Source organism: Semicossyphus pulcher, unplaced genomic scaffold (genome assembly GCF_022749685.1).
Source record: "Semicossyphus pulcher isolate SPU_LCO1_2020_fin unplaced genomic scaffold, fSemPul1.0.p SCAF_23, whole genome shotgun sequence".
NCBI classification, from domain to species: Eukaryota; Metazoa; Chordata; class Actinopteri; order Labriformes; family Labridae; genus Semicossyphus; species Semicossyphus pulcher.
In genome coordinates, this window is record NW_027211697.1 from 9903512 (window position 1) to 9925602 (window position 22091).

General features: G+C 40.1%; 1 protein-coding gene and 1 pseudogene across 1 annotated transcript; both read right to left on the reverse strand.

Annotated features, from left to right (window-relative positions):
• Positions 1–476: 476 nt before the first annotated feature.
• LOC138602886 (cytochrome P450 2K1-like) lies at positions 477–20133 on the reverse strand (annotated as a pseudogene).
• Positions 11735–13855, reverse strand: LOC138602890 (cytochrome P450 2K1-like). The gene is made up of 4 exons (XM_069674508.1): positions 13772–13855; positions 12488–12672; positions 12213–12354; positions 11735–12121 (listed from the first exon to the last, which is right to left on the reverse strand). Exons 1-4 carry the CDS (start codon positions 13794–13796, stop codon positions 11928–11930), a joined length of 546 nt encoding a protein of 181 aa, XP_069530609.1. The 5' UTR covers positions 13797–13855; the 3' UTR covers positions 11735–11927.
• Positions 20134–22091: the final 1958 nt, after the last annotated feature.

Consider the following 22091-nt stretch of genomic DNA (forward strand, 5'->3'; position numbering starts at 1 on the left):
TAAATATTACACACAGCTACAAAATAAAATGATAACAATGATTTCTTAATATGTTTCTGATTTGTCTTTACAAAATGCAAATACAAAGTTTGACAAAAATCATGCACAGGCATTTCTATTGTTGTCAAGGTCGTATCTATCATTGTTGTATAACTAGAAATGGCATCACCAACTGTTTTCATCCTTCCATGCTTACTGATTGAAAAGATTAAAAGATGGTTGGTATTCTGAGCACACTCTCATGTAATGTGTAAGTCATTGAGTGACAAGTTGCCATAGGAGCTTTCCACAGAAAACATTTTTCTTATCATAAAACAAAAATAAAGATACTTTAATGCTTTAGTAATAATGTGTTTATAATTTGTCTTCACTTTAGGCAATGATTACAAAATAAGTTACAACTGAATTGAACACAACAAACTGATTCTTATTTAATGACTAATCATCGTAAAAAATGATCATAGTGTGATAGCAGTCTGTTTGCTATTGATGTTTGTCAGACCCTGCTGATAGCGCAAAGTTCATGAGGTGAAGGAGTGAGGGTTACACCAAGGACCTGTGTCAGATCCAGTTCATCCTCTTTAACGCCAGGTGGAGGAGTGAAACGAAAGTTCTGGAGGAGGGAGGTGAAAAAGAGAAACAGCTCCATTCTAGCCAAACTCTCCCCCGCACAAACCCTGGAGCCTGAAACAAAACAAGACATGGCCCCTCTTTGGTAAATTTCTTAGAAATTTCGTAGTTAAATTCAACAAAATATAATTACCTGCAGAAAAGGGTAGAAAAGCATCTCTCTTTCTAAAATTCCCTTCCTTATCAAGGAAGTGGGCTGGGTTGAAAGTGTGAGGCTTTTCCCATTCATCTTCATCTCGCAGAGCAGATGACAGCAGAAGAACCACTGGAGTCCCCTAAAACATGGAGATGTTTTTATGTTACCAGAATGTCTTTGGAGTACATGCACAAGTTTCCATCGGTATTGTAATGACACATAATAGAAGTTCAGTCTCCCATTTGCAATAAGCTCTGACCTCATCACTCCTAGCACATTTATTTCACATGCAGAAATTTGACTTACTAGAGCAACAAAAGTGTTTGTCAGGTGATTGTGGAGAATGACGCATGTCAAGTGTGAAATAAATCAGTGCAGCTCGAGTTGCCTGCCTGAACTAGCTCCATTTATGGCAATGCCAATGCTTACTGTATAGTGGTGATCATTTTTAATGTCACACCTTCACCAGACAACAATCTGAATTAATAACAGGAGACAAATCATATATAAACTAATTCACACTCAACAGTGAAGGCTAAGCATAAATAGATAAATGACAAAGATTTTGGAATTCAGTCAATTACATGTTTCCATGTAAAACCCTATAATGTAAATGGTAAATGGACTGTACTTATATAGCGCTTTTCTAGTCTTTGCAACCACTCAAAGCTGCTTTTACACTACATTTCACATTCACCCATTGATGGCAGAGGCTGCTACGTAAAGTACCCAACTGTCAATCAGATATCACATTCATACACGTTGGCTATGCGACCAGGAGCAATTTGGGGTTCAGTGTCTTGCCCAAGGACACTTCGACATGTAGCCTGAGGGAGCTGGGGATTGAACCTTCGACCTTCCGATTGAAAGACGACCGACTCTACCACTGAGCCACAGTCGCCCTAATGTCACCTGTTGCCTGTATAACCATAATTTTGTTGAAAGTGAAAGTGGAAGTTGGAAGGTCTCTTACGCTTAACTTAGACTTTCACTTAACCTTCATTCATTTTCCTGCGTCCAATAGTGAACCGTCTTAGAAGCACAGAGGGCCCCATTCAGTTCATAAGAGGGGTTGAACAAACTATATGATCAGAGGACAAGTCTTACTTGTGTAGTTTAGTTTATCACAGTGTTGCTTATGCTCTTCATGCCAAATAATCAAAGTATATTGAAATGTTTTCACCACCATACTAACTGGACAAGGCACATAGCACAAGTTTTTTTGGAACACAGTCTGTGAAGTACTTTTAAGCAAATTTCTCACCTTCTTAATGAAGTAGTCATGAAAGGTGACATCACGTGAGGCGCGATGTTTAACCGACGGTACAGTGTTGTTCATTCTCTGTATTTCATGGATGACAGCATCAGTGTACGGCAGGTTCTTCCTGTCCTCTACCCGGACCTGGCGGCCTCCTACCACCCTGCTCATCTCCTCCTGGACCTGGCCTTGAAGATGAAAGATTAGAAAAATCTGATTTGTTTGTTCTGCAGTGAATACCAGTGCAGGGCTGGTTGAATATAGTTCATTACAGCCATACAGAGGGGCAAGCTTCTTATCAAAATGGAGGGAACAATGACTTTGACTTTGTTTGTTTTCATTGGTCGAAACACATTCTCGTCTTTGTTACATTTTAAAAATGACAGTTGGTTAAATAGGATTTTCAGGTGGGAGGGTGTCCCTTTCATCAGCAGCTCTATTGCAAACAAAGCTTACTATCAGCCCTGAACAGACCCATGTGGGTCTTCTGACCAGTGCTCAAGTTAAAACTCCACAACCCAGCCAGAAAACTGAGATTGAAACCGCTGGTGATACCATGAAGACACATTCTGGAATGAGCAACCCTTTTGCTGGTAATGGTGGCGACACAGGGGACCCTCTTGGATGGGGGCAGAGTTTTGGGTGAATACCAGGAAGAGGTATTGACTTGGGGGATCCCATGGTATCTCACTTGGTCAATGGATACAATAAATGTGACCATATTTCAACTTAAACAACATACTTAATAACTCATAAGATACCGACAGCTAAGTCACCACAGCTATTGTAAAGCATTTAACTAAATTCCTTACTAACATTACTGTAGGCTATCTAACAGACCCATAATATAGCAAGTTGTGTATTCAGCTGGGGAAAGTTTCCTTGAGAGACAAGGCAAGGGAATGATCTTGCCGTCTGAAAGACAGTGTTAAGAGAGGTTGACCGGAATGCCCATTTTTGAGACATGCTCCTCCACTGTGAACTTTTTGTCTAGAATTGGTTATGGTAAGGATTGGGCCAGAGCTGAAGCTCTCCTAGAGCTTGTGGAAAGCCTGGTCAGCCTAAGAAGAACACTAGAAGTTGACATGGAGAGAATTTAAGGCATGCAAGGCAGCAATGCTAAGACACCTTGTAAAATGTGGTAAAAAAAATTATGCACTAGCCTTAGTAGGCTCAATCTGGATACTATACTAAATTTTCTGCCTTGAGCTTTTTGTAGCAGACACTGTAGCTCGTCAGCGAGTTGAATGTGGGCTACACAAGGTACTCATAATGGCCATTGGGGGTGTTAAATGCAGTCTTCCATTGATCCCCCTCCCAAATACTTAACATGTGGTATGCATTTTTGCCCAGTCTAATTTTGCTAAAACCTAAGGGTAAACCCTGAAATGAGAGCAAGTGGGTACCTATTTTTAATGGCGATGATATTCAGGCCTAAATAGAGGTGCAGGGTCACAGTGATTTAACTTTCTGATCTACAATAATGATGCTGATATAGGCTGGGAGCACATTTGTCTACCTCCACAAACCATTCAAGTTGAGAGTACATCTATCAGTGAATGAGTGTGTAACGCTGGCTGGGACAGGGGAAGGGGGATATATTTGTATATTGAAAATATTCGAAAGAATACATTACCTTAAAAACAAAACAACAAAGTTTGCCTACTTTAAACATCAGAGATTGCGTCACAATTATTTACAGAAAAAGTATTTCATGTAATTTAACCCCATAAATCAATTGTTTCTTACCTTGAATTTTTGGGTACTTGGCCATGAGCAGTAAGCCATATCTAATAGTAGATGCTGTAGTGTCTGTACCAGCACCGAACAGGTTCCTAACAATTGCCATAAGGTTGTCTTCATGGTAGTGAGAATTCATATTCCCAGATGCCTTATAGGAAATTAAAAAAAATAAAAATATGTGTATCATAAATACAATCAGTTTTGTAATGGCTAGCCAACGACTAAGATGCATTGTGTTTACTTTATCTATGGATAATAGGCTAACATGTGAAGCACCTGTCACCCACAAGCAGTTCAAGCAGTTCCATGTTGATTTAGTATACCTGGGTCATATGTACAATAACTCCTTGTTTATGTACTTACACAAAGTCTAACAGCTATTACCTTTGATAAAAAAATGCCTGTGAAGGATTTTCCTTGATTCAGACTTTAAGCTATGAGGACAAGGTTAAAATATTTACACAGCTGAACTGTTGCTCTCCATTTCCTAGGAAACCAAGATCTGAGATAGATATTCTGCACTTTGCCCCAGGCTCTAAACTCGGTGATGCATTTGTGTGACCTGAAGAAATGTAACGTGACTTGGGTTAACTGAGGTAAATATAGGTTCTTGTGTAGAATCAAAGTAATACCTAATAAAAGCTCTTTCTCTAGCCACGTTAGGAGCAGCCTTATTTGGATTTATAGAGAATCTTTCATCTCTAGTACAGGGTTCAATACTCCCATCCAGGACACAAACAGAATTAGATGGCATTATACATTGTACACTTGTTCTGTTTATCTCTATTCTCTTGGGCCAAGCTTCAATAAATGCTTCTGCGTAAGACATCAAGGTCTCCAGAGACTTCTTTAATCAAAGGTTTACAAGCTGTCTGATTTCCATCACAACACATTACCACAAAGCCTAAAAACTTAGTGTATAATCTGTACAGATTCCTTGTGACTAATTAAAGAGACACCGCAACATATCCAATTTTAACTGTTTGTGGTTCATTGGCACATAAGCTTTACTCTGGATAGAAAGTCAACTTTGATAACCTGGTCTGTAGTATGTTTGCTGACGTTTCAGAATTTACACACATTCACTGCCTGATTCTTGCAGATCATGGAGTTTGGGTACCACTTAAAAATGGGAACAACCTGACTTTATATAAACTCTTGTTCACCATAAATAAATGTTTTTATTTGGCACTTCAGTTTTGTCCCAGTGTGCTGTCCCGTCCACAACACATGATTGGTATATCTTTGTTACGTGTCACAGGAGTCAACAATAAAACCAGCAAAAAGTAATAAAAACATGAGTTTACTATGAAAAGGCTATCTCATACAGTTTTAAGGTTTGCTAGAAGAGAGTCAGTATGTGATTTTTACATTAACTATTTGAATAAGTTCAATCTTAAAATAGATAGCTCTTTCTTGTGTACCTCAAGCTGCATCTTGCGGGCCAGAAAGGAATCCACTACACCTCTGCACATCTGTGGATTAAGGGTGTCCTGTAAACCCTTGATCAACTCTTTCATTTGTCTCCCGTTATCAAACACATTCTTCACAAGCTGCTTTCGCACTCCAATCCAACAGAACAGCCTTGGAAAGAAGTTATATAACTGTGGACAAAGAAAAAAGCATATTAAACCGAGAAATTAAAATACTTTCCTTCATTTTATTTTATTATCTCATCTATCATCCACATCCAATATATAGGCAGGCAATCACAGTCATTATATCTAAAGCAATTTACATAACTTTAATGTGGTTGAACTGTAGTTCATTGTCCTGCTATTATGTGAAAGTGCTCCCCACTGAGGCTCCATTTAGTCGGCATTAAGCAGTAATTATGTTCATAATAGAAAACAGTATGTATTTTTCAGTGGTCATGAGTCAAAAAGAATCACCACCAGTATGGTGTACCTCAAGGATCCTTATTGGGACCCTTATTATTTCTTATTTATATAAATGATATTGCTGCAGTGACGTGCGGTCAGGAGAGGCAGGGGAGGCAGAGCCTCACCTGTCATCATAAATAAAATATATAATAAACAGATAAATTAAATGGTTATATTTATCAAATGGTTTGAACTATAAACTGATTTTCCATTTAACTTAAACAATTTGGATCGTTTTTTATTAAAAATCGCTGAATTTTCACATTTCCGTTCAAATACGGGGAAGAGACGCACAGTGAGGCAGCAGCAAGCTGAGCCTCACCTTGGATTGCGCAATCCCTCACAAACTGTGCTCTGCCATGCAATGAGAGCGTGTTACTGTCTCTCTGTATGTCGCCAATAAAACACTTTCAAACACTTTTAATATATGCCCCCCTGGCTTTCCATAGTTTAGCTGATGTATATAATATATGTGTGTAACCTGTTTAGTGTGCTCAGCGATCTTACAACGGCAGTGAAGAGGCACTGGGTGAGGCAGGCAGTTTTCTTGCCTCAACGTAGGGGGCGCTGGTGAGCCCAGAAATGTTTATGCTACTCCGCAGCTGCAGAGTAAGTGGCAGGTCAGTGGCAAGTCAGTGGCAGCTGCCTCAGACACCGGCAACTGGAGTGGAAGGCAGGAAGCAGGAAGTGCCACTACTCGCTGCCGCTGCCACGAATTGAGCCAGCCCTTGCTGTCAAATGGTGAATAATCTACTCTGTTGTTGGGTTCATATATTTGTAAATCTGATTCTGATGGAGTCAGTGCCTCACCAGCCATGAACCTCACCGCACGTCACTGTATTGCTGCAGTATCTCAAACTACAGTCCCAACAACAAGTTTCATCAACAACAATTCAGATTGATCACAAACTCACTTGGAGAGAACAGGTTAGTTTTGTCTGTAACAGGTCAATAAATCTCTTGTGATATTAAGAAAAAACACATTTTTAAACATTATATTATAGTTTAATTTATCCATATTTATCATAGTGTAATATTGTATGGGCAAGTCATTTCCAACTCATCTCCAAAGAATATTACGGCTGCAAAAACAGTTTATTAATCTTGGCTACTTTTTCCAACTCTGTTGCACCAGGTGCACCTCTCTTTCAGAAATTGCAGTTGTTAACTATTTTCGACATAAGCGCTGTTCAAATCTGTACTTTTGTCTTTAAATGGTTATTTAATAACACAGATTTACCTGTTTGTTTATGACACTATTTTGTTAAAAGTTACTTAATTATCCAATCAGACAGGTTAATCATCTCCATGTTCCATATTGGTCATTATTCCATTGTATGGCAACATTCCCTTGTTTCTTTCAATTTTTTTTTCTCTTGTTGTTAACTTGAATTCTGCACTTCTATATGTGAAAACTGATATTTAGGTTGGTTTGGTGATTTGTATTACCTTTTTTATGACTTCTGGATGTGGTTTTTATTTAAAGGTTTCCACACATCCACACACGCTTTTAAAATGTATTCATATGCTCTGTATGTTTTTTTATTCTTGAGTGAAACTAATAAACTAAAGTAATTCTTTGCTCTGCAGCCTGCTAATGACACATTTGTCTCCTTGTCCTCCTCATTTGCACTCTGTACTGTACCTGTACTGAAGCCGAGCCCAGGAGTTGAGTGTTCTCACAAGCTCTATCCACCATAGATCTGAACACTGGGTCATCATATTCAAATCTGTTTCCATAGACAATAGAACAGATGATATTGGAGACAGCATGGTTTACTGGCTGGGCTGTGTCAAAGGCTTTACCTAAAAGAGAAAAACAACTATTACTCGTATGAGTATAATTGTATTAAAAGAGAAAGTGAACTTATTGTATTCATCTCAATTGACATAGGTAATGACAGTTAATACAGCATAGATCACTGTTGGGGTTCTATATATGATTTTTCTTCTAAAATGAACAAACCAAATTTGATTCAAAAGGTTTACCATTTTTTTCTAAAAGTAAATCGATCAGGCGTTGACTCTCATCAATAATTTTCTCTTCACATGCTTTTTTTCCCATTCCAAAGTCTCTCATGTTAGTCAGTGAAAAATGTCTCATTTCTTTCCACGAGTCTCCATTTGCAAATAAAATTCCTGCAGATGAAAAAAAAAGTTTTTTATTGGAGTATGATTTTTTGTAACACAAAAAAGTTTTAAAGTAGCCCTCAACAAACATATTATAGCAGAAAAATATCTAAACATAGAAATGTGAATATTTTTTATTCCTCACCGTGTGTTAATTTCAGGTCATGGATCATTTGAGGAATTTCCCTCTCTGAAAAAGCATCATGATTGACCAGAGCCTGCTTGATTATCTTGTGACCTGCAAGCACCACCATTTTTTGAGGCCCAAAGTGGAATGTAAATACTGGCCCATACTTCTTAGAGAGCTAAAAGAAAGGCGATAAAATGTTTTATTGCATTCATTATAATAATCGTAATCAATAATAAGTCAGTCCAACTTATGTAAACATTTAGTTCCCTATAATATATACATACCTCATTCAGTGTGCTGTGGGGGGATTTAAAATTCAGCTGCAGCAAATTTCCAAACACAGGCAGTGGCCTGGGCCCTGGAGGTTCCTTTCTTTGACGGTCAAAGCTGGAGAAAAATACATAAAGGACAAGTAGGACCCCAATAGCACCCAGTACAGTGGTTGCACTGGGGCAGTGCAGAAAAAAGCGTTCCATACCAGCTACCCTTTCAATGGATACACTCAAAAAAACAGTCAGATACAATTTTAGGTTTTCTTCTTCACCGTGTTGTATGTCGTACTAATGACGCTATCAAATTCAGTTGGTCTATTTATTTCAGTTGAAGGTGTGAAACAAAGGAACTGAAGGAGAGAGAACACGAGTTCCTATATGACCAGAGTCTTTGAGACACACCCTGCAACAAAAATATAATGAAATACAGCTTTACAACTCGTATACTGTTAACTGATAAAATGCATAACCTAGTGCATTCGTCAGCAAGGACAGAAATCTGCAAAAGATTTACAGCTGTTACCTCCAGTTATCACACTGTCTCTCCTTATCCTCATTACAAACACAAGATTCAGAATGAAGGAATAAATAAAAATAAGTCTTTTAAGCCTAATGAAAAGGACAAACTCTCCTTTCACACAACTTTGTGTGCAAAACAGAGTGTAGGCGTTTGCATCTCTGACTAGCACAAAGATTGTGGACCGCTGGAAGGTCGAGGTTTTCAGGTCTGGGGCAGGTTTGACTCAGGGATTGCTAGCTGAGCTGGACGACAGGGAATAAAGTTAATGTTACAGTACCCAGGACGGCGGCTAAGAGCTCGAAAAGAGTGAGCTGCAGGTCTCGCATCCCATCTCCGGAGGCCTGAGGTCAGGGTTTCTGCTGATTCAGCCCATGGTGCCAGGAGCCAAACCTCTGAGGCTCCACACAAGCCACTGTCCTCATGTAAACTGTAGTACTCCTAAATTGAATGACATGATAAAATCATTTTGTAACTGGCTACTCTTTAACCATCTTAACATTTAACAAGGTCTTTTTCCCCTCTGCTATAGTCCCAGTTATTCATCTACAAATTTTTGAAAAGCTTAATCATTTCCAAAACATTGATTTGCCTCTTTTGGCCTCTGTCACTCCAAATCAATTTCACACCCACCAACTAACTGGCCGAATGAATATACGCATCAGCTCAGAAGAGAGCCCAGAAAAACTGAGCTGAAGTGGAAATCTAATACTGTATTGGTCCGAATATAAGACGACCCTGATGATAAGAAGACCCTCCCCATTTCAAGACTATTTTTTGGAAAAATACTTTAAGATCAAATCTTGTTTTATGAAGAAAACCATTTTATTTCCAAATCATAATAGAAACGCATTGAGGAAAACAAGATAGATGTTTTAAACAGCTTTAAAATAAAAAAAAATGCAATATCTTTTAGATTAAATTGTCAGATTTAAATTAAATTGAATGTAACCACATGTGTAAAGGAACCACAAGAATAAAATAACCTATAGTCTATTAGTAATTAGGGCATCCATCTCATAAACGTGTATGCTCTTTCACAGTCTCCGAGGCCTTTAGCTTTGAGATTGTTCGGTTTTGTTCGGTTTTACTTACAAACTCTCCTGTCAATCACTTTAAGGATCACGGTAACATTTTCTGTTATTTTTCAGACGCTCTTTTGGGGCTTTTTTTTTTATCTTTGGACACAACACTGAGGCCATATTTCTTGGCTGCTTGACAGTTGCTTAATGCCTCTGCTGCATTGATGATAATCATTATCTGAAAATTGACACAAGTCCACCTCAGTTGATTGTTAACTTCACCCGAAATTCCACCTAATCTGTCGACAGTCCCAGAATGTCTCTGGGCCCAACAGAAATATGATGTAGGTCTCGTGAAAAATTCAGAACCTTTAATCATTCATCCAAAATCAGACTACAGGCCTGTTCAAAACAATTTGCTTTTGAGTCCCTTTAAAAGCAGGGATCATTGTACTTTGTGAAACATCTCCAGTCAGAACTCCTATCTTTCCTGTAAAGAATATTAGAAACCAGGGTGCGCGCACAAAGGGAGATTTGTACAAGATCTGCAAGCAGTAAATGATGCAGTTCACCTAAGAGTTCCTGAGGTATCAAATCCACACACAATCTTGCTGCAACCACCACAAGCTACTCATTTTTCGGTTGTCGACCTCGCTAACGCAGGATTTTTTTCGGTCCCAGTACACCCCGATAGCCAGTACTGGTTCGCGTTCTCGTGTAAAGGTAAAATTATACATGGAGACGTTGCTTATTCTGAGTCTCCCGCGCACTTCCATCAACAGCTGACTCAAAATGTATTAAACTTTGAGTTTTCCACCAGGCGCCACCCTCATTCAGTACATTCGATCTAATGGTGTGTAGCCCTTCAGCTGAAGCCTGTCAAGAGGACAAACCTGCACTGCTGACGTTTCTAGCAGAAAATGGCCACAAAGCAAGTCTCACAAAACTGCAGTTTGTTCAAACTAAAGTAACCTATCTGGGACATGTGACCACAGCAGAGGGCAAATCCCTCTCTCCCAAACATGTTCAGCCTGTCACACACATTCTACACACTCAGAAAACATCACATCTCTCTGCGCAGTGCTGGTTGAAGTATCACATTACTTTGTTGGATATGCCTAACATCACTATAAAAAATGTTCTGTTCTTAACCCTGCCTCCCTCCGGCCCACTGAGGAGGATGGAGAGGCTGATGACTCCCATGATTGTGTTCAAGTTTTACAGGCAGTTTGCTCTCCCAGAGTGGATCTGAAGGATGCACCTATTCCAAATGCTGACCTCGAGTTTTTCATTGATGGCTCTGCCTCACGTGATGAAAACGGGAAGAATCAAACGGGGTTTGCGGTAGTTACACAACGTGAAGTTGTGATATCAGGTAAATTACCCTCGCACTATTCTGCACGAGCAGCTGAACTTGTCGCCCTCACAGAAGCATGTAAACAAGCTGCTGGTGAATCTGTTAACATCTACACTGACTCTCGATACGCATTTGGAGTAGTGCATGACTTTGGTGCTCTCTGGAGACACGGAGGATTTTAAAATCCTCAGGTAAACCTGTTTCTAACCATTTATTGGTCTCAACACTCCTTGATGCTGTTTTGCTTCTCTCAGCAGTTTCTGTAATCAAGTGTGAAGCACACACATGACGGGGGGGGGTTAAACCAAGGCGGGTCATTTTTGACCCGAAGGAGAAGGGGTGTGAACAGAAAATAAGGACAACACGAGGGTTGATACAGACGACTTTAGTCATTGAAATAAACTGTCACATAAATTAACATCTTTAGAGGTCACAACTGAATTCAAATTTGTATGACACAATTAACTTTAGTTAATAAATTAGTCTATGTATCTATAGTATTAACATGCAGTATGTTCACTCCTGCCCTATCTATCATCGTTTCACCACTTTTGTCTCGATTTATTAATTCATCAGTATATGTCTGCATAATGGCATACAGTATGTGGGACTAATGCACAAAAGACATTCATATGATTTTCATATTAAGAGTTTATTGAAGGGAAATTGCCTGCACACGGTGAACATTCAAAGAACAAATCTCTATCTTAAAAACAAACCCTGCAAAAAAGCATTTCATTTCAGGATCACACTGAAGAAACTGGATTCAGAAAGTAATGTAGAGTGACTTTTTAAAACTGTGTTGCAATATAAAAAGCATTTAAATGAGCAAGTGTTTTACAACTAATTTTAAAATCCATCTCGGCTGACAGCACAAAGCTCATGAGGTAAAGGATTGATAATAAAGCCCACAGCTGGTGTCAGATCCAGTTCATCCTCTGTAACTCCAGGTGGAGGAGTGAAACGGAATCGCTGGAGGAGAGAGGTGAAGAAGAGGAAGAGCTCAGTCTTAGCCAGACCTTCTCCAAGACACGCCCTGTGACCTGGAAGAAAGAGGAGATTTAAAACTGGATCGTAAAGTGTGAACTATCTCTGTAAACCCTAAACACTAGAAACTTTGCAAAGTAGTTATACCTGCAGAAAATGCCATGAAGGCGCCTCGCTTGGTAAATTTACCCTCCTTATTGAGGAAGTGGGAAGGGTTGAAAGTGTGTGGGGTCTCCCATTCACTCTCATCATGCAGAACAGAAGTAAGCAGCGGTATCACAGTAGTCCCCTGAAGGCAAAAGCAAATTGCAGGTCTGCCATTTATAACATTTTAGGATGAAAGCAAAGTTTTAAGGGGTGGATGAACATTTCCAGTTAAAGAAAAATGCGTGTAAGTGCTGAAACATATGTGAACCCCTTACCTTTTTGATAAAGTATCCCTGGAAGGTGACGTCACATCTGGTTTTGTGAGGTATACTCATGGGGACAATGTTTGCCATTCTCTGTGTCTCATGGATGACAGCATCAACGTACGGCAGGTTTTTCCTGTCATCTACACGGACCTGACGGCTTCCCACCACCCTGCTCAGCTCCTCATGGACCTTGTCTGAACGCACAGAGCAATAAATTCATATTCTTTGCCTGCCTTTATTTGAATGGGCTGTAGAGTCACAAGCCATGCTAGCAGCTCTGTGAAGCTCAACTTTGGTTCAGTTGTGCTTTGAGTTGGCAGTTTTTTCATTCCTGGTGGTTGTTTTTATGCCAAAGTCAAACCTGCTAACGCTGCGTACACGGAAGAAATTGAGCTTGACCGTGTGAGCATGCACGGAGTAGTGGCGATACCTAATTCGACTTGTTCGAGATGAGTGAGGTCTGCGCAGAATCGATCGCCGCCTTAACAAGCGCATTGCATGACGGTTAGATTGTTGTCCGACTTGCTCCCAAAACCCGACTGCGCGAGGCTTTGAAGTCTCGTGGGAGTGAGGCGGCCGCAGTTTTCAGAGCCAGGCGCCGCAGTTGCCACCGACTGCAAAACTCCGTGCATGATGGGAAACGACTTGATCTGGTTTGAATGAAGCGCCTATTGGCTGAACAAAGCTTTGACACCGCCCACAAGGAAGTGATGACACTTCTGTCTTATTCATCATAATTCCCCGATAAACTTCATGAACTGACAGACATACACCAAACGGGTTTATCAAAGTAGTGTCATTCACAATGTGATGCTTTAGTCATTTCTCATAAACGCTCTCTTAATAAACATAAATGCAATGACGTTTATATCGAAATAACTATCGAAAGCCCGGAATAAAATATGAGAACTTAATATCAAATCCAGTTAAAATAATAATGATAGTAGTAATAACAACAACAACAACAACAACAAAAACAACAACAAATAATGACTTTATTCACTTAAATTTACATTGTGTTGGTATTAAAGATGCTTGACGAGGCGAGCAGCAAAATTGTCAACAAAGAAGTGTCCGACTTTATGACTCCAACCCCAACTGTTACTCTCGCCTGTTGTCGAGGCGAGCCGGCAGTCGTCTCGAACAAGCCTATTTATACAGTCTGTGGGTGCTGCGCAGGATGTTACCTACCACAGCTTTGAACAACTTAGCACATATAGTTTGTCATCACCTTTTTCGAAGTATTTAAGCGCATGTAGAACATAAAATCCCAAGCCTCATCTCTCTCCTTACCTTGTATATGTGGATATTTGGCCATAAGCAGAAAACCCCATCTCAGTGTAGTTGCAGTGGTGAAGTACCAGCTGTAAACAGGTTGGCGACTGAAAATGTTAGGTTTTTCTCATTATAGTAAGTGTCTTTTACACAGGAGTCCTTGGAGAAAGAAAACCAGAAAATACTTATTTAAAAATCTCTATTTTTGTAGATGAAAACAAAGAAGATGTTGTCTTACCTCTTCTTTCTTCTTTCGAACCAAAAAACAGTCCACAAAGCCCCTGCACAATTCAGGGTTCAGTGTTTCTTTCAGACTCTTGATTATGTCTTTCACATCACTGACGGACGTCTCAACATTTCTTAACACCACCTGCCGGCTTTTGAGCCAACAGAACAGCCTGGGAAACATGTTGAAAAGCTGTAACACAAGATAAAGAGCATTTAATCAATTTCAAGGATTTATCATTTCTTTCCACAGGAGTGCTAAAGCTCATATTACAATAATCATGAAAAATAAAAATCCAAATCTTTTTAAAATGCTAGAAGACATGAATGATTACTTTTGATTAACTTAATAAATCAAAATAAAGTTAAACAGTAAATATTTCCTATAAATCCTGCGGAAACTTCTGCAAATACAAAGCTTACCTGCATTGATGCAGAGCCGACAACACGTATATTCTCATTGGAGTTTTGCACCAAGCTTTTGGGGGGTCATCGTATTCAAACCTGCTTCCGTACACAATAGAGGAGATGACATTGGATGTTGCATGATTCCCCGGACGTGATGTATCAAAGGGTTTTCCTGTTAAATGGCAATGGGGAAGAATTCAATTATTATGACTGTACAACATGAAAAATCTTATCACATCATCTTATAACAAACCTCAATATGACATATACATGGATAAAAAAATATATATAAAACAATATAAAAAGTTTTCTGACTTGACTTGAACTCTTACTATTTTATATCGGAACGCCTTATCATGTATTCATAGTATATCCAAGATGGCAGCAATCCAAGATGGCAGCACCTCTATTGTCTCTGTAAGGTGTCTGTCTGTTTAAGTGTGTTTTTAGTATTTCCTATTGGATTTTAGTATATGTTCTTAAACCCTTTCACTGGAGGCTTTTCTGCTGATGAAACAAACTCTTGAAGATCTGTGGACTGGTAGTTTTGTCTGCTTTGGAAGGCTGATCTGCCTTGTATACTCTGGCCTGTTCTCTCTGCTTGTGTGGACTGGTTTGCTGGCTGTAGCTTGTCCTGAGCCCAGTCCATCCATCCAGCACTGCTCCCTGAGGCCTGCTCAAACCACCCTGCTCTGCAGCCTGAGACCTACTCCAACCACCCTGCTCTGCAGCTTGAGGCCTGCTCCAACCACCCTGCTCTGCAGCCTGAGGCCTACTCCGACCACCCTGCTCTGCAGCTTGAGGCCTACTCCAACCACCCTGCTCTGCAGCTTGAGGCCTACTCCAACCACCCTCCTCTGCAGCCTGAGGCCTACTCCGACCACCCTGCTCTGCAGCCTGAGGCCTACTCCAACCACCTGCTCTGCCATCAGCAGCTAGCCTTCAGCAGCTCCAGCATCTAGCCTCCAGCAGTCCTGTAGCAGCTAGCTTCCACCAGACCTGTGGCAGCTAGCCTACGGAAGCAAGCCAACCCTGCCCCTGTTACAGCTACTGCCTCTGTCCACTACTGGGTAGGATCTGATTTTAACTGTTACAGTGACATTGCTTTTAGTGTTGCTTTCTGCACTTTCATTGGGTGACTCTGGGTCCTTAAACATGAGCGGAAGCTTGGCTATTTACTCCCCATTGGTGAGACCCGTTGTTGTGGGTGAAACACTACCTTACTCAAACGCTATGTCAGATTTGAGTTTTTGGTTTCCAGATTATTTTAACTTTGAGATGTTGCTTTCGTTTGCTTACCTCTCTGTATTGAGGGAAAATTTTACATTTACAGATGATTGTCTCTGTGCTCATGTCAGTAAGACTAAAAGTTATGATTCTGGTCACTCATGTAGTAACCTTCTAAAGAAAAGGTACATCATTCTTCTACTGCTTTTAATGTCAGAAAATGTGCATTCAAATCCTGGGCCAGGTCTTTACTGTATCTCCACACCAGAGGAGTTCAAAGTCAGGTCTGGTCTCGGTATTATTCATATTAATCTTCGTAGTTTGCTTCCAAAAATTGATTTGATCAGAATTTGGGCCTGCTCAACAGGTGCTGATATTATTGTTGTATCTGAAACTTGGCTTCGTAAGTCAGTGCCAGATAAAGATATCAGTATAAAAGGGTACACTGTACATCGCTGTGATCGCCCCAGGAAAGGAGGCGGAATAGCTATATATGCAAAAAACAAATTTCATATTGGTCTTTTATCCTCAGTGTCTATCTGCAAGCAATTTGAACTGCTGGCTTTAAAACTTGATCTTGCTCAGGGTCAATTTATCAACATTATTGGATGCTACAGACCACCCTCTGCTTGTGCTGAACACCTAACCTCATTATCACATTATTTGTCAAATTTTGACTCAAATGAGCTACTGCTAGTGGGGGACCTAAACTGCGACTGGTTGACTTCAGCATCAGACACCCTTAAATCGGTTTGTGACTCTTTTAATCTGACACAACTTGTTGAGGCAGCAACTCGCCGAATGTTAAATGTCCCGAGAAGTCGTCATTACTTGATCTGATCTTGACAAATGCTCCTCATAAATACTCTGGTATGGGCATTTTTGCAAATGATCTCAGTGACCATTGTGTCATTGCAACTGTCAGGCAGGATAAGCTCCCTAAAGCCAAGCCCCGACTGCTTATCAAAAGAGACCTTAAGCGTTTTTGTGAGCAAGCTTTCTTTCGTGATCTTCATCATTTTGATTGGAGTAGACTTAACCTTGTGAAGTCGAACTGGCATGGAAATTCTTTTCTGATGGTTTCCTGAATATTTTAAACAAACATGCTCCTTTTCACAAATTGCGAGTAAAAGCTCGCAATAATCCCTGGTTTTCTCCTGAGCTAAATAGTCTTCTTCGAGATAGAAACAACGCTTGGGCCAGAGCAAGACAAAGTAAAACTGATGCTGATTGGCTCAGTTTTAGGCAGCTAAGAAATCGCTGTACTCAGGCTATTAAAAGAGCAAAGGCAGAGTACTACCTCTCGGAAACCAGTAAAAACTTAAATGACCCAAAAAAGTTTTGGAAAGCGATCAGGTCTTTCTCTGGTCAGGTTCCCTCCGCCGAATTACCATCCTTTATCAAAAATGGCTCATGTGTGATGACTGATAAGTCAGAGATATTAAACTGTTTTAATAAGCATTTTATTTCTGCAGGTTTTTTATTTGAATCTAGTCACATGTCAAACAGTCCTGATTCTCTTGCTGATAACGGTAATGTCTTGCCTGTTTGTAAAGAAAATCTGGAAGCCCCATTTCAGTTTCTTCCTATATCTGCTGCTGATGTATCTAGAGAGCTGAAACAGCTGGACCCAAAGAAATCTGCCGGTCCTGATCAGCTTGAACCCTATTTTCTTAAGTTGGCTGAGGACTTCATTGCTCAGCCTTTATCAAATCTGTATAATCTCAGTCTTCTTAATAGTGAGGTTCCAAGTATATGGAAGTCTGCCTTCGTTCTTCCCTTGCTAAAAGGAGGCGATCCCTCAATTGTGAACAATTACAGACCGATTTCGAAGCTGTGCAAAGGTATTCGAAAGACTTGTTAGCAATCAACTAAAGGATTTCCTTGAGAAAAATAGCATCTTATCAAGATACCAATCTGGCTTTCGGAAGAAACACAGCACAGTTTCTGCGGCCCTTAAGGTTTTAAATGACATCATTGAAGCATTGGACTTAAAGAAAGTGTGCCTAGCATTATTTATAGACTTATCCAAGGCGTTTGATACTGTGGATCATAACATCCTGATTGATACACTGCATAAAATAGGCCTATCAGAGCATGCAGTTTCTTGGTTCAGAAATTATTTATTGGGTAGATCACAATGTGTCCAGGTGGCAGGGTCTTCATCAACATTTTTGAAGGTTTCAAAGGGGGTACCTCAAGGGTCGGTGCTAGGGCCCATTTTGTTCTCTATCTATATAAATGATCTCTGTAACAATGTGTCAGATGCCTTGTATCATTTTTATGCAGACGACACAATAATTTATTGTTTTGCATCATCTGTTGTGGAAGCTTTCACTCTTTTACAATCGGCCTTTGATGTTGTTCAACCCCGGCTGCAAAGGCTGAAGCTGGTTGTGAACATTGATAAGACGAAGGTCATGTTGTTTTCCAGGGCTTCTGTGCTTTCAAAAAATGTCCCTGTTTTAACTTGCAAGGGTACAGCCATTGAGCTGGTCTCATGTTATAAGTACCTGGGTTTCCATGTTGATCAAGGTCTGACTTTCAAGTTCCACATTTCAAGTTCAGTTTCTAAACTTAAAGTTAAATTGGGCTTTTACTTTAGGAATAGATCTTGCTTTTCTCATGGAGCAAGGAAACGCCTTGTGTCAGCAACCTTTCTTCCATTGCTTGACTATGGTTATGTACTGTACATGCATGCACCAGTCACATGTTTACGATCACTGGATACTGTGTGCTCTGAGGTTTGTCACTGGATGCAAGAATCTGGCCCATCATTGCACTTTGTACAAAGAAGCAAACTGGTCATCCCTGTCTGTCAGAAGATCCACTCATTGGTTGACTTTTATTTATAAGGCTTTACTTGCTCTGGTCCCATCCTACCTTGGCGTTCACCTTGTTAGGAACCATGGACATTATAGTCTACGATCCAATGACTTTTTTACTCTGACAGTCCCTCGTGTCCTCACGGAACTGGGGAAAAGGCATTTCGGTACGCTGCTCCCTCTGCATGGAACTCACTGCAAGCTGAATTAAAATTGTCAGACTTGATCCCACTTGACAGCTTTGCTGAAACCCTGAGAATGAAGGAACGCGAAAGCATTGGGCTTTGTCACTGTTTTTAAATCAGATGGTACGCTAAAACCATCTTTGAAATGTTTTGTTCTTTATTTTATTCACTGTGCGAATGTTGTTTGTGTTGTTATGGTATTCGTGGTGTTGTGTTTTGTAAAATTTCTGCTGCCTCTTGGCCAGGTCACTTTTGAAAAAGAGATTCTATATGTCAACAAGCTTTTACCTGGTTAAATAAAGGTTAAATAAAAATTTTTTAAAAAATTATAAAATATAATTGTAATTATATTCTAATCATATATACTGATAATGCTGCAAATTTAAGTTGTTACTTTATCCAATCAACAAGCTCCACTTTGCTAAAGATGTACCAAAGTCTGTCTAAAGAGAAGTTTGTAGACTCGGCCAACATTTCTCAAACACAACTTAAAGTAATAATCTCAAGATTTTCATGTAAATAAATGTCTGTTAAGTCTCTATCTATCGCTGAATGAGGTAACACAATGGTGATTGAGCCTATGGCCCACTGACGAAAGCCTTTGCATTTGCAATATTACAGCACAAATAATTAAGGTCTATAGGGTTTCTTCTCTTCTGGTTTTGAATTAAAACATGTATAAACTGCATACCTTGATGCTGTTCAAACACTTGGATCAGATGTCGGCATTCCTCCAAGATTTTATCCTCTGCTAGTCTTTTGCTCATCCCAAAGTCTCTGAGTGTGGTCAGGGCAAAACGCCTCATCTCCTTCCATGATTCTCCATTTGCAAACACAATCCCTGTTAAACATGGCACAATAATTAATCTGCAGGCTACGACTCATACTATTAGATACAACGCACATCAGGGGTCCGCCTTAATAAAACAACCTATGACCGTCAAACACATGACCGTTTATTTATTATTTCACTTTTGTTCAAACATTTGTGTAATATTTGGTTTGAGCCAGGAGGAAAACATACAGTAAAAGGTCTGTTAAGGAGGGACATACCATGGCCTTGAAACACCTCATGTAATATCGGGAAAATGTGTCGTTCTCCAAACTCTTCTGCGTGGCCGACCAGAGCCTCTTTGACTGTCTTGTACCCGGCCAGGACCACCACTTTCTTTGTCCCAAGGTACACCGTGAATACAGACCCATATTTCTTTGAAAGCTAAAAAAAATGGCAAACAAAAGACATTCAAGTTAACTGCTACAAAAGGAATCTGTTTTGGTTACACAGCGCTAAACTCACCTCACAGAGGGTTATGTAGGGTCTCTTGAGGTCCAGCTGCAACAGGTTGCCAAGCAGGGGAAGAGGTTTTGGTCCTGGAGGCTCTTTCCGCACTTCATCAGAGTTGAGACTACTGGAAACAAGAAAGCAGAGAACAAGCAGGAGAGCGGCAGCACCCAACAGAGTGGCGGGACTGGAGAAGAGGAAGGAAACAAATTCCCCCAGAAGAGACATTTCTTCTGTTCTGACAGTTCTCCTCAGACTGATTCTTGCTGCTGAAACACAGCTGTTTACACTCAAGCAAACATCACCTCACACTATCTTGCAACTGAAAGGTAGGGTTAGAAATGATCTCTCCACCCACCTGTGTATGGTTAAGACATGTGCAATGATTCGCATTAAATCTTAAGCTCAAGGACTGGTTTGACGAGTGCGTAATCCTTCATCAGATGGCATTTCCGATACCACATACATTTTTTCATTGTAGATTGAAATATAGGGCAGAGGTAATGTGGTTAACAAATACCTTACAGATGTCAGTATAAAGTTGTGCTGCAGACTTTTGTGCACACATTCTTAATCCTCTTTATACGGTATTATAAGTGTAGACCTGTGCTGTCCATCATGTGTGGTTTGCCAGTATTACACAAATCTTCTGTTCATGTTCATAAAGCTGTTTTTTCAGTGTTTCACAGGAAAGCCAGAGTCTGAGTCTTCAAACCAGCGGTCTTCCTAGGCCAAGACTTCTGCCCAGAGTTGGAAAAGAGGTGTCAAGGAAGCTAACTATGTTAAGCTGGAAAAACCATCCCATAACAGATGTGCTGGTCTCAGACACCACCTATTACTCACATACAATGCAGTGTTGAATTATCTGCCCGAGCAGCTGAAATCACTCTCATACTCAGGATCATGTGAGCTTAACGACCCATCAACACCAGAGGATACTAACGACTCTCAGTGAGGTCAACAGCTAGGTCAACGACGCTCCTTTGATTACACATCTGTTAGCATACTAATGACCTACAGAGGCTTATATTTCTAGCTCTGTCCACCAGCCAGTTAGAACTGAAGAAGCCTTTTGGATGAGAGGTGAAACGTCTTCAAGAACTTCACCCAAAGTCCGGTTGCCTTTTGGATTAAGCTTCAAATTACCATGACCTGGATGATTGAGAACATTCACAGACATAACTGTGACATTATTTCAGTCTGCTCTCTAACTTTATTCAATTTAATAACTATCATACAGTTTAAAATATTATACAGTTACCTCCAAGGTACTGCAGATATATAAAGTTAACAACACCGCAACAGGTTTCACCAATGAAAAACAATAGACACCAACAGAGGTGCGGCCTCACCTGTACAGAAGCAACATCCAATGAGAGGCAGTCACGTGACACATAGTAATTCTCAAAAGGCTGCCGGTGGTGCAGTGGTTAGCGCTGTTGCCTCACAGCTAGAAGGTTCCTAGTTTGAATCCCAGTTGGGACGTAGGGGGGCCTTTCTGTTAGAGTTTGCATGTTCACTCCGTGCATGCGGGGGTTCCCTCCGTAACTTGTTCCCACAGTCCAAAGACATGCTTGTTAGGTTGATTGGTGACTCTAAATTAAGAGTTTTTATACTCATTTTTAAGTAAATAGTTGTGTAATTTTGTGTCATAGTTGTTAAAGTTAGGTACTCTTCACTCAAAACATAAGGTCAAATTTACTCAATCAAATAATGTGCAAATTGTAACCTCAATTTTATTGAGTAGATTCTATAGGTTGCTTTTTATAGTGCAGGGTATCACCATGGTAACTTGAACCAGCTGAACACCTAACCTGCTCATTGTGGCAGTTGAAACATTAGCACCTACTGACCAATCAGGTCTCTTGATTCAGGAGCTCTGTGAGCAGACGGAGAGAGGGAGGAGAGAGAGAGAGAGAGTTCTTACCGTGCTACAAACTGTTATTGACTCTTTCAGCTCTCTTTCTTGCTGTTTTACGTCCCTCATCCTCTCATGTGTCTTTGCATTGCAAAAGTCTGCATTTTGTGCTGAGAAGAAGCCAAAATCTTAAGTCTGTTTTTGGTTAGTTTTTTAAGTGATCCGTTTTAAGTAAGATTACTTATGTGTTTGATTTGTTGGTTAGATTTCCACAATATTACAGGAGTAAAGACAACTTGGTTCTGAGAGTTGTTCAAACTGAAGGGCT

Bases quoted from the DNA above. Each gene is read 5' to 3' on its own strand.
- LOC138602890 (XM_069674508.1), bottom strand. From the start codon at position 13,796: ATGGCCAAATATCCACATATACAAG. The intron at 12,673-13,771 runs GTAAGGAGAGAG...CTGTGCGTTCAG, and splicing joins CAAATATCCACATATACAAG to ACAAGGTCCATGAGGAGCTG. The intron at 12,122-12,212 runs GTATAACTACTT...TCTTTCTTCCAG, and splicing joins CTTCATGGCATTTTCTGCAG to GTCACAGGGCGTGTCTTGGA.